The sequence below is a fragment of the Micropterus salmoides genome, unplaced genomic scaffold, assembly GCF_014851395.1.
Source record: "Micropterus salmoides isolate LMB-PRFRI ecotype aquatic unplaced genomic scaffold, ASM1485139v1 Ms_hic_scaffold_2, whole genome shotgun sequence".
In the NCBI taxonomy this organism is placed as follows: Eukaryota; Metazoa; Chordata; class Actinopteri; order Centrarchiformes; family Centrarchidae; genus Micropterus; species Micropterus salmoides.
The window spans coordinates 33218750-33230845 of record NW_024041150.1 but is presented as its reverse complement, the minus strand read 5'-3'; the positions used below and the strand labels follow the sequence as shown (position 1 = coordinate 33230845).

Sequence of the window (12096 nt, the reverse complement as noted above, 5' to 3'; positions counted from 1 at the left end):
CTGGTGTTTGGAAGGGAGAGGAGAGGTGTGTGCTGCAGCTCAGTGTTTTTCCATCGTTGTTTCTGAGGGTGTGTCGGACTAGCCGCTCAGCGAGCATTACGACACGTATTTTTATTGTGACGTCACAAGAAAGGGAAGTAAAGGCTGGACTACAAACGAGCTGTTTTCAGTCAGTTCAGGGCAGAGTTTTCTGTGGGAGATGGGAACTCCTTTTTGGCCGGACTTTGCAAACCTGTGACATGCACAAAAAAGATATATAACTCAATAAAGGAGAGGGAAAAAGCCAAACACCATAATACCGCCTCTTTAAAGTGAGCCATCGATAAAAAAATTTGTCTTACATGTGCTTCCCCTGATAAGACAAGTCAAAATGTCTGCTTTGAAACAGGTCTATTCCCACTGGTTATAAGACAAGGCAAATTTATTTATTTACAAGATAAACATGTAATTTAGCTAATTGACTTCTGACAATATAGCAAAATCTTTACTACAAACCCCTTTGAATCTGGGCGAAACTCTGTGTGCTGCAAAATATTCAGTCTGTCACTGCCACTGAAATAAACATAATGTATGTCATACATCTCAGAGAGTGTGTAGCTGTGACTGGTTCAGTAAAAAGAGAAAAAGCTTTAGAACACAAACAAACCATTACTTAACCTAACATGCTTGTTGAAAATGTCTTGACACTACTGACAATATAGGCATTGGCCAGTAAACGTGAAACAGGAAGAGCTCATGCGGCATCTGCATTTGCTTCATGTTTTCAAGAACCTCTCAGAGCTGTCGCAACGAAACACCATTGTGATAAGTTTGACTTCACGCGACCTCTCTGGCTTTTATAGAGGCTGAAGGGAAGTTGGGAAGACAAACGCTAGACTGCTGGGGTCACTTTCAAAGCTGATTCTGCTGCTGCTAAACTCAGAAAACCAGCCTAAATATTAAACTTTTCAAGCTTTTTTACAACAGCTACATTTAAAGGCAATAGACTTATAATACTCTCATTTAACCAGCCCAGCTCCAGGGGAAAAACACGAGTTAGTAACTGTAATCCATTTGACCTCTCTGGCTTTAAAAAAGGCTTAAGTGGGACTGATGATGCTAAACTCACACAATAAACTGAGAGCTAACATTAGGGGGTTAGACTCTTCAAAGAGTTGCATCTAAGGAAACTATGCACATGACATTTTCTTATGCCCTCGTGGCATACGAAAACACTTACGCAGTCAACTTAAGAACTTAATATTGTTAACATTAAATGTTTGGACTCAGTTCAGGAGCTGAATTTAAGGAAAAAAGGCTGCATATTTCCACAGTCCGGTTGAGGCTGTCATACTGTTGCGGTGGTCAACACAGGACCTTAATCTTGTTAACATTAAACTGCCGGAGCCAAAGCAAGGATATGCATTTAAAGGAAAAATATGTGACTATTTCCATACTCTAGTTAAAGCTGTCATAATAAAACACTGAGGTGATCAACTTCAGACCTTAATATTGTTAACATTAAACTCTCTGAGCCCGTTGTGGAGCCGTCGTTAGGAAAAACGTGCACAATATTTCCATATTTCAGGTTAGGTTTTCATAAGAAAACACTTAGATGGAATGTAATGGCACCGGTGTAAACTCAGAGGAGAAATATATTCACGGAAGACAGTTTTACATTTAGTGAATAAATGATGACTGTTCCTTCTTGCTTTCAATATTGCGGTTTTGTGTTGATTAAGATAAATGACTCAATCAAAGAAACTATTATATTATAGCTACTAACAGTGTGACAATGAAGTCAGGTTAGGTGTAGACATGCATATAATTTAAAACGAAAGCTATTTTCTGACCATAAAAAATATTTCTTAAAGTTACACACTGTACAATCAGCTTCTGGAGCAGGAGACTGGCAAGCACTGATGTACGTTCAATCTCCAGAAAGCCAGGAAAATGTCAAGGGGATACATTGAATAAATTATGCCCTCAAGCAATGATGGGAGTAATACATTTAATACCTTTACTCAAGTACTGTACTCAAGTACAATTTTAAGGTAATACGTTTCAGAGGGAAATATTCTACTTTTTACTCTTCAGCTACTTTTCTCTGACAGCTATAGTTACAAGTTTTACATGTTTTATATCTTTTTTGTGCATGTAACAGGTTTGCAAAGTGAAAAAGCCCAAAGTCCACATCAAAAGGAGTTCCCATCTCCCACAGAAAACTTTGCTCTGAACTGCCTGAAAACAGCTCGTTTGTAGTCCAGCCTTTTTTTCTGTAACCTATTACATCACTATGTAACACGCATCATAATACTCGCATAGTGGCTAGTCAGACATGCCCTCAGAAACACTGGTGTGGAAACACACTGAGCTGTAGCACACACAGGGCCTTTCTGAAACTAGACCCTCGCCACTTCCACTCCGATACGGAGTGAACTTGCAATAACAAAACTGAAAGCATTTGTCATTCATTTTGTGTTTGTGTTGAATATTTCTTTAAGAACATGACTTTAGATATTTACGGAAAATAAATATTATATTCTTTTCTTTTCTTAGTTTGCAATAATAAGCTTGAACCTATTCTTCCCTCTTGAGTTACTGCAGCTCGAGCCTTTTGGGTGCCACATCAACTGCAGTCTCTTATTTAGCTTCCTGCAGTTCAATCTGTAGTAAAAGTAGAGAAGTCAATTTGCTCTGAGTCACACAAGTATGGTGAGAACTGAAAACAACACTAGAAACTTAAGAGAGCATCGCTGTTGCGGTCGAATCTGGCCCAGAAAGTGTCTCATATTAAGACCATTCAGTACTGTTCATGCTTTCCCCATCCAACTCTTACCAGGGGGATCCATTGGCTTCATAAGAGGTGTCAGCTCTTCATGCTAAAAGCCTTGGCAAAACAGTTTTATTTTTCCAGTAACTAGCATGGGATACATTAACTCTTAACTTCTCTGGATCTCTGTTGTAACTGACTTTGGATTTTGGGGTTAAATTACAGGCCAGTAAGACAATAAAAAAATACATCAACTTTATTTCGAGCCACTTGGGGGCAAAAAATGGAGCAACATTTGCATTAATTTGGTCTCTTTCTACCTGACGAATGTTGTCCAATATGCACTCTCCTTTTTGTCATATGGACTTCAGCTGGAGTGAATGAGAACCAGAGTGATTTTTCGCAGTGAATGTTGAGTACTGTGAAATTTCTACACCTGCGTTCTGTCTGGATATTATGGAATTATTAGATATAAATTCTTTTGCAGGATGCTGAATTACTTTGCCACCAAATCTACCTGTCTTGTATCACAGCCATTTCTGTGCCAGTGCTAAATCCCCGTCTTTGAAGATAGACACTTTGTCTGGTTTATGAGGCATCAAATTCAGTGAAATAATTTGATCTTGTTCTGCAGTGAAATCCGGTTTAAAAGCATCCATGTTAACACACTCAACCCTGCATTTACCCAACATCTGAAATGCATACACTGGTAGCCACCCTGCATCTTTACAGCTCTACAGCTGAATAAAATGTGTAACTTCTACAACGGGAGCATCTGTGGACAACCAACGGCCACATTCAGAATTACTGCTTAATGCAAACAGAAGATTTCTACGCTTTGGAAGAAAAGGAGGAACAGTAGAGTCCATTATTGTTGCTTAACTGATGAAGATAAATGACTGGTGTAAACCACATCACAGCAGAACTCCCATTAGCCATGAAAGCAGTGAGCCTCTGCACTGATTACATCGGCGTAACATGTGTACATGAACTGCACAGTATGCCTCTGTGTTCTCACCACATCAAGGATCAGCTTGTTGACGTCAAAGTTGGGCTTCTTCTTCACACTGCGGATGACGCAGCTCTGGATCATGGTGCCTCCACACTCCACCTGCAGGCTCGGGGAGGTAACACTGGCCAACTGGAAACTTTTCAAGTTACGAACACCCCACGCTAAGACCTGACAGAGGGGACAGAAAGTTATTGTTAAATGTGAAGATTCGCTGCACTTTTTTCTTCTTTAGTGATAGTAAATTAAATATCTTTGGACCGACAGTTGGACCACAGAAGATGTGAAGACATCGATTAATTGAGAAAATACTAATTAATATGCACTGTCTCTTTTAAATAAATAAATAAAATAAAAAATAATATTTATTAATCTTTATACTAAGCTAAGCTAAGCAACTGCTGGCTATAGTTTCATACTGAAATCAGAGATCCAACACTGGTGACAGTCTTCTCATCTAATTCTTGGGAAGGAAAGCAAATAAGCATGCTTCACAAAATGTTAATCTATTTCCATAAGACATTTCTATGGTGGTTTGGATTTTGACGTGTTTTTCCCTTGACTTTGGTTTACCTAGCCTAAAGGAGGTTAGTATTTAATGCTCAACGCTTAGATTTTGACCATAGCATGCCTTAAACATGAGAAGCTTTGCGTTACCGGGAAGTTAAACAGGAAAATAAAGTGTAACAGTTGTACGGTGTAGCAATACCTCAATGGCAGTTCTCTGCAGAACAGGTTTGATTCCCTGAGGAACCACGAAGACGTTGGCCTCTCTCTGAGGGGGCGGGTAAGGGAGGTCCGACTCATCCGGCTGCCAATAGGAACGTAGGATAGTGGTGAGTCAGTGACAGGTCATCAAATGGAGACAAAAAGAGAAAACACATGAAAATAAGCCATGCTGTTCACTGCTATTCTTTTTCAAAGTAACATAAATATTAAATGACTAAATGTTTAGTAGTGTTAAATGTTAAATTAGTGTTAAAACAACACAAATGTAACATTCAAGTCAAAACCAATGCAGCTTTTTGAAAAAACAGTTCTTTACTGGTACAGAAAGGCTAGAGAGAAAATGTTTTATTTATCTTGTTATATAACAGTGTGTTTTTTCCTGTGACTATTCATCAAATACAAAATAATATTTGATCTTCATTCAACAAACTTTTGATTTCTTGTGATCCAAACACTTAGTTCATGATCACAAGAAAATAGTAGACTGATGACAAAATAGGTATTCTGTGATCTCAGGATGCAAAGTTTGTTAAATCAGAATCAAAATCATATCTTTATTTTTTTTGCGTAAAGGACTTTAAAACATCATCTTTACAAATGTCCTCTCTGGCCTTCAACACAAAATCAACACAATATAACAGAAAAATTAGGATTATTAAGGGAGAGGGCACATAAGTAGGAGACTCATATGAGGGTTGGTCGGTAACGTGCATGTATGATGAGGTTATCTGCGTGTGCTGTACAGTAACTGAACATGCAGACATGAAACAGGATGGGTGTGTTTTTATCTCCTGTGTTGCACATTGTACCCCTTGCTGCAGGTTTTCAGCTAGGAATCCTGGAAACATCAACTGAGGAAGTGACATTGAAGGAAAAAAGACAAGAAAAGATAAGGAGCAATGAAATAAAAGAGAAGAACCTCAGGTGTAAACATTCTGCAAAAGGTAAAACATTTGAGGAGAGTTTGAAGATTTCAAACACACTCTTTAACAGGAAAGTCTTTTTGAGACACAGTCTCTTTTACAAGGGAGTCTTATATATCATAGATGAAAACAACAATATGTATATCAGTAACCCCACAGTAACTAGTAGTGTAAGGGATTACTATTTCCAAAACAGTTAAAATAGTTATTTCAAGTAACACTGCGTTACCAGAATGCAATTTGTTTTGTTTTATTCTCCCACACTGCCAACTTATGATGACCTGTATGCGTAAGTACTAAATGAGCTAAATGAAGAGTGGAGAACAAAGTAGATAGGCGTTCTTTTGACAGTGGGAACCTATACTGTATAGCATCATCAGGTTTGAGAATGCAATGTTTTCAGTTTGGCTAATTGTTGACTCCTAAGGTTATTTATTGTTCCAGTTAAGTGGATTAATTTCTAAAATGAGCTAGCTAAACTGGTTGTCCATCACTTTTTCAAAAGGGGTGGTGCAGGGGGAGAGTGAAAGTAATATGGTAATATAACAAATACCATAGATAATTACTTTTAATACACATTAATAAAGTAATATTATTAGTTACTGAAGGAGTAATAAGTAAAAAGTAATTTGCCTGAGCCTGCTAGACATGCATGCCATTTCTGATTCATTTAATAACAGGATTCTTGTGTTAACTTTCCTTTATGTTATCCATCGTGTTGCATTATAAACACTTCCATTTCACCAGGTTTTGTTGCTTGTGAAGCGCAGACGCAAATCAAAACATCAGAGAAAATTAATTTTAAACTTTTTTTTTTTAACAATGAATACCAAACAGGGTAAAACAGCATCCAGGAGACTTCAAAGTTTTTTTTCCACACATGTCCAACCACACCCGGTTCACTCTCATTATGGTCATCTTAATGGAAATCATCGGATTCATATGTGTGTACATGCACCGTGACAGCAGTGACAGCAATTTTAATCTGTGGAGAAAATGGTCTGACTCTCGCTCAGTGTTGTTTTACCTCGTCTAGGACGTGTGTGGAGGTCATGACTTCTCCCTGTAGGTGAGACAGGAACAGACAAGTTTGATTGAAATGTACAAAAGATGGAAACCAAAAGGTGAAAAAAGGTGTCGAGACAAAAAGTCAGAAATGAAAGAAAAACTGACCTCTTGACCTGGAATATGGTGAATTGCTGGCTGTAGACACAAAGTTATTGAATAAAGGTCAGTATTACGGTTCATAAAGTATTCATATTCCAAAAACCTTTAACAACACGCATTTTTAAATGTCCAGACAAAGAGGAGGGGAAAAAGGACAATAAAGACAAGGAAGGTGGAAGATAAGCAAATATTAATAAAGTTGTGATGGTGTTGCGGGTAGAAGTTTGACCTCTGACCTTTTCTCTGCGTATGAGCTGGAAGGCAGCCAGCAGCTCGCCAGCGTTCTTGTTCCCGAGGCAAATTGGGAACCAGGCCAGACGTGGGGAGGAAGTCAGGGAAGGCTGGCACACACAGCGGCCCATGAACTCGTCAGCACCCTGGGCATTTAAAACATTTATTTAACTTCAGTCCAGCCTCAGCCGGGAAGAAATAGAGAAATACATTTGTTAAAAATATATATTCATAGGCTTTAAACACTCACATATGTATCCGAATCGTAAAGCTCCACCACAACATTAGGCGGAGTAGCCATCGTCACCTCAGGGTCACCAAAAATCTCCACCTCATAGAAGATGAGCGTCTGGTCCCAGGTGGGATTGAGTGTGTTACGCACCGTCACTGTTTTCTGGGACTGGTGGAGGAACGACACAATGGCGTATGGGTCTGGAGACAGAAAACAACACGGCGTTCATGAATCTTTTTTTCCATTTGCTCATCAGTAACATCAAATGTTTATTCATTCGTTTTTAAAAGTATTTATCATAAACCAAAGTATTAACAAAGTGACAACACTTGAATTGACAATGTCAATATATAGCCATTTGTAGCATGGCTATGAGGTAGCCACCATGGGCATAAGACAAAGAACTGAACAACCCGAAACATCCAAGAGGAAGACGTCCACACTGTGTGACTGACAGGTGAGCTCTAATCAGTGCACTGCAGAGATGCCACAGCAATAAGTAATCAATTCAATTCACTTCATCTAGGCTGGCGTGCAACCTGTCAATTGAACTCTGGTGTGGACTTAACAACCAGAGAGCTTTTCAGGAGGACTCAGCCTGGGATTTTAGCCTGAATTGAAAAGTTAACTGTTAAAAAGGTGATTTCCCAAAGTGTATGCTTAGAGATTTATAGCTTATTTTTTAAGTGTATAGCACCTTTTATGCTAGAATGATACCTCAAAGTGCTTTACATGTAGAGAAATCCGCTGAAATCAACCTAAAGAAAAAGTAGACTATATGAACATGCGATTTGAAGTGAAAATCTATGTTAAAGTAAGAAGGATGGTAGGTAAATTCCCTCTTTCCCTAATCTTTTTTGAAACAGTGAACACATTCTGGGTCAGATTTTTAGCAGTCGCTAATAAGCCTCAGTTAATGTTGCTCTCTTAAGATGTAAAGTAGAGGATGAGTTTATGGCTGGAACTGGACAATGAATACTTAATTAGGGTCCTCGCAAGTATAGCAGCACAAACTGATGCATGTGTGTGTCCAAACTATCCTGGCGTCCCACACACAGTGACTTCAGCAGCTTGGGAATGCCGAGCTCGAGACATGGGGCTGGGAACACCACTCGGAGAAGTTTGTTATTCCAGGTCACAACCACTCTCCTCCATGTTGACACACGCGCTCACACACACAACTTACAATGTGGATACATAAAAACACACGTATATGTACACACACACACACAGTACTTTGTTATTTCAGGCCGAGTAAAGAGTCTCTATGGAGCCGTTAGCATTAGAGTAAACAGGAGCTAAGTTGCATTTTCCCACCAGCCCTCAATTAACCTTGGAACTGACACACACACACACACACACTCTGTACAGACACACCACCCATGGTGACCCATTCAATTACCGTCCACTCCCAACAGCCTATTAGCTCATACAAACAACTATACAAACAGCCCAGGGGGGTTACGTAAGTTTGTTCGTTTGTGTGTGTGTGTGCGTGCGCGCGGGGGGGGGGGGGGGGGGGGCAGCAGTAGTCGAGACCCCAGTGGGAACCACAAGGCCCATAAACACAATGAAGACTGGGAATGTGGGAATTTAGATCATCACCCGAAATAAATTTTAAAGACAGACAGGACAAAAGACTGATAGACAGAAATAAAGAGATTGAGACCAAAGACTGTGGAAAAGAAGTGACATTCCTCATTGGTTTGGACTACAGTTTCGAAGCCCAGAGTTTTGCTTTATGGCTGTCGCCATGTTGTTTTTTTCAGAACTGGAAGTGACTATATTTCAAGGTAGCCCTAAAGCATATACTGCTTTATCATCTATTTTATTCTAAATTAGACCATAACTTACAAAATCATGTATTGAAGAAGACTTGAAACTAGCCTTTGAGACCATAAACTCATTAGCAAAGTGTTAACTTAGGTAATAAATTAAGTGAGAAGTAGGGTCATTTTCGTATAAGCTTGCATACAATCTGATTGTCTGCAATCTTTTTTGCAACCATTGGAGTCGCCCCCTGCTGGCCATTAGAAAGAATGCAGCATCAAGGCACTTCACTTTTCAGACCCGCAGGTTCCCGCTTGATTGATAGACCCACTGAAATAAAGAGATTTAGAAACAAACAAAGACATAAACAAAGGATGTGTCATTAATCAGAATCAGTTTTATTGCCAGGTATGTATACACATACGAGGAATTGCTCATGATGTGCTTACTTATACAGTAATACAATAACACAATAATAAAATAAAATCAGACACAAACTACAGAATAGACAACACTAATATACACACTATGAACAAAACAATATAGACATATTGACAAATAGTGCAGTGATCAGAGAGCAAAGGATGCAAGAGTAAACTATTATTCTCATTATGTACATGTTGAAGGTAGATATGATATACAGGTACACATACACATCCATGTACACATGTACACAGTGCGATGGAGCATAGTGCAAAGGATGCTGGAAAAAATAAATAAGACCTATGACCTTATGACCTGAGGTAGGTGTCTTGGTATACAGTATATACAATATGAGATAGTATGAACAGCACTGAAATAGAGAATGGTGAATAAATAAATAAATAGTGGAAACCAGTAAACAGGTGACTGATTAGAGACAGAGTTACTGGGTTATTGCACAGGAATTGTTCCTGACACTGTGAGTCAGAAATCAGCTATTCATCAGAGTGATGGCTTGTGAGAAGAAACTGTTTCTGTGTCTGTTGGTTTCGGCGTACAGTGCTCTGTAGCGCCTACCAGAGGGGAGGAGCTGGAACAGGTTGTGTCCGGGGTGAGATGGATCTGCAGTGATGTTTCCTGCCCGTTTCCTGACTCTGGAAATGTATAAGTCTTTAATGGAGGGCCGTTGTAGTCTGTCCCTGTCCTTTTTGGTGGCAGATCCAAACCAGACAGTGATGGAGGTGCAGAGGACAGACTGGATGATGGCTGTGTAGAACTGGATCAGCAGCTCCTTAGGCAGGTTGAGCTTCCTGAGCTGGCGCAGGAAGTACATCCTCTGCTGGGCCTTCTTGATGATGGTGTCAGTGTTGGGACCTGAAGGATTCCACAGCAGACACAGGGCTGTTGAGTATGGTGATGGGGGGCAGAGTGGGGGGGCTTCTCCTGAAGTCCACGGTCATCTCCACAGTTTTGAGCGTGTTAAGCTCCAGGTTGTTCTGACCACACCAGAGAGCCATCTGATCAACCTCCCGTCTGTAGGCTGACTCGTCACCGTCCTAGATGAGGCCGATGACCGTTGTGTCATCAGCAAACTTCAGGAATTTGACAGATGGGTCTCCTGAGGTGCAGTCGTTGGTGTAGAGGGAGAAGAGCAGTGGGGAGAGCACGCACCCCTGGGGGGCGTTAGTGCTAATAGTCCGGGTGCTGGATGTGATGTTCCCCAGCCTCACCTGCTGACTCCTGTCAGTCAGGAAGTCTGTGACCCACTGACAGGTGGAGGCTGGCACAGTGAGCTGGGTGAGTTTGGTGTTGAGGATGTCCGGGATGATGGTGTTGAACGCCGAGCTGAAGTCCACGAACAGGATCCTTGCATATGTCCCTGGAGAGTCGAGGTGTTGCAGGATGTGATGCAGACCCAAGTTGACTGCATCATCCACTGACCTGTTAGCCCTGTAGGCAAACTGCAGGGGGTCCAGCAGGGGGCCTGTAATGTCCTTCGGGTGGGCCAACACCAGTCTTTCAAAGGACTTCATGACTACAGATGTCAGGGCGACGGGCCTGACATTGCATTAATTTGCATCATAAACCAATAACAAGCCACCTTGATAGTGTTGACCTTTAATGGGACGGAGAGCCGGAAAGTCCAAAATAGAAGAAGCTATCATAGCTTATTAGCTGTGTTGCAACTTCCACTTTTATCTTAATCTCCTCTGTCTGAGTATAAATTCATCCACAATCATTTACAGACCATTATGAGTTGGGAGTCGATACATATGTATCTTTTGAATAAACTGTGTGAACTTACTGTCCTGTTAGTGAACTTTAACTTTATTTTCCCTCTTCAATAACTTTTTATTGAATGAAATGGTATGAGATGGTGAAGAAATTGCCAGAGGGTAGTAAACAGAACAGTACAGAGAACGTTGAGAAAAGCTCTGGGAGCTTTTATGACTGAAAAGCACCAGTTAGCGTACCAGCTACAGCAGCAAACTAATGAACCTTGCGTGTATAAACTCTAGATCACCAAGCCTCCAGCCCCGCATATATTGTGTGGAAGAGTGAAGGTCACATTGTCGTGTGCACATCGCTTTAAACTGGTGGAAAGGAAGAAACATATATTTTATATATGTTCTGACATATAAGAAACAATAGACTGAAGGAAAGGATAAAAGACAGATGAATAATGAGATTTAGACAAGTAGAATAAAGTGAATGAAAAAGGAAAGGCAGAAAGACAGAAAGAAAAAAAGAAAGACCTCAGTCTTTGATAGTTGACTTGGTCTTTAATCATGGCCGCCCAGACGCCATCTAACACCAGATTAACACACAACTGAAACACATCCATCAACTCTACTCATCCGTTACACTGTGTGTGTGTGTGTCTTTAACCAACCTCCCTCTATCATCTATCATTTCTCTCTTGCTCTGTCTATTCACCCCTCTGTTTTTTAAAGCTTCGTCTCTGTTTTTACATCTGAGTCTGCGGTGGGTTTCTGATTAACACACACCCAGTAGCCGTAGTTTCCATGACCTTCGGAATAATAAAAAAAACATTTTCTGTTTCTGTCTTTCTCTGTTCTATCTTTGTCCTCTCTTTCTTTCTCACTCCTTGAAATCCCCTCTTTCTCTCCCTCCATCTTTCAGTGCTGCTTCCCTCAGCAGTGCAGCAACACCATACTTTATTAATAACTCTCTCTCTCTCTGTGTCTGTGGCTTTATTAAACAGATTAACATTAAAAACACAGCTTGATATTAAAGCTCAATACTACATTTTTAATTTCCATAAGCTCTGTCTTCCTCCCTGTGTTTAAAGACACTGTTTTGTATTTGGAAAGTCAAGGCAAAAAAAAACTTCAACCAC

The 12096-nt window shown here is 40.2% G+C and overlaps 1 protein-coding gene across 16 annotated transcripts in view; it reads right to left on the bottom strand.

Moving 5' to 3' along the window:
• The window catches only part of dysf (dysferlin, limb girdle muscular dystrophy 2B (autosomal recessive)), a 110667-nt gene that overhangs the window by 52425 nt on the left and 46146 nt on the right, over positions 1-12096 (bottom strand). For 10 of the 16 annotated variants that reach the window (XR_005446398.1, XR_005446397.1, XM_038732499.1 and 7 more), the window contains 7 exons: positions 7062-7243; positions 6817-6957; positions 6587-6616; positions 6441-6476; positions 5300-5341; positions 4471-4572; positions 3771-3932 (listed from right to left, as the gene is read on the bottom strand). Coding sequence is in view for 14 of the 16 variants with exons in the window: in XM_038732499.1 (XP_038588427.1) it covers positions 3771-3932; positions 4471-4572; positions 5300-5341; positions 6441-6476; positions 6587-6616; positions 6817-6957; positions 7062-7243 (695 nt within the window). In the remaining 2 variants the exon portion in view is untranslated. The remainder of the gene's footprint in view (positions 1-3770; positions 3933-4470; positions 4573-5299; positions 5342-6440; positions 6477-6586; positions 6617-6816; positions 6958-7061; positions 7244-12096) is intronic. The other 6 variants (XM_038732495.1, XM_038732498.1, XM_038732501.1 and 3 more) reach the window with 1 other exon arrangement.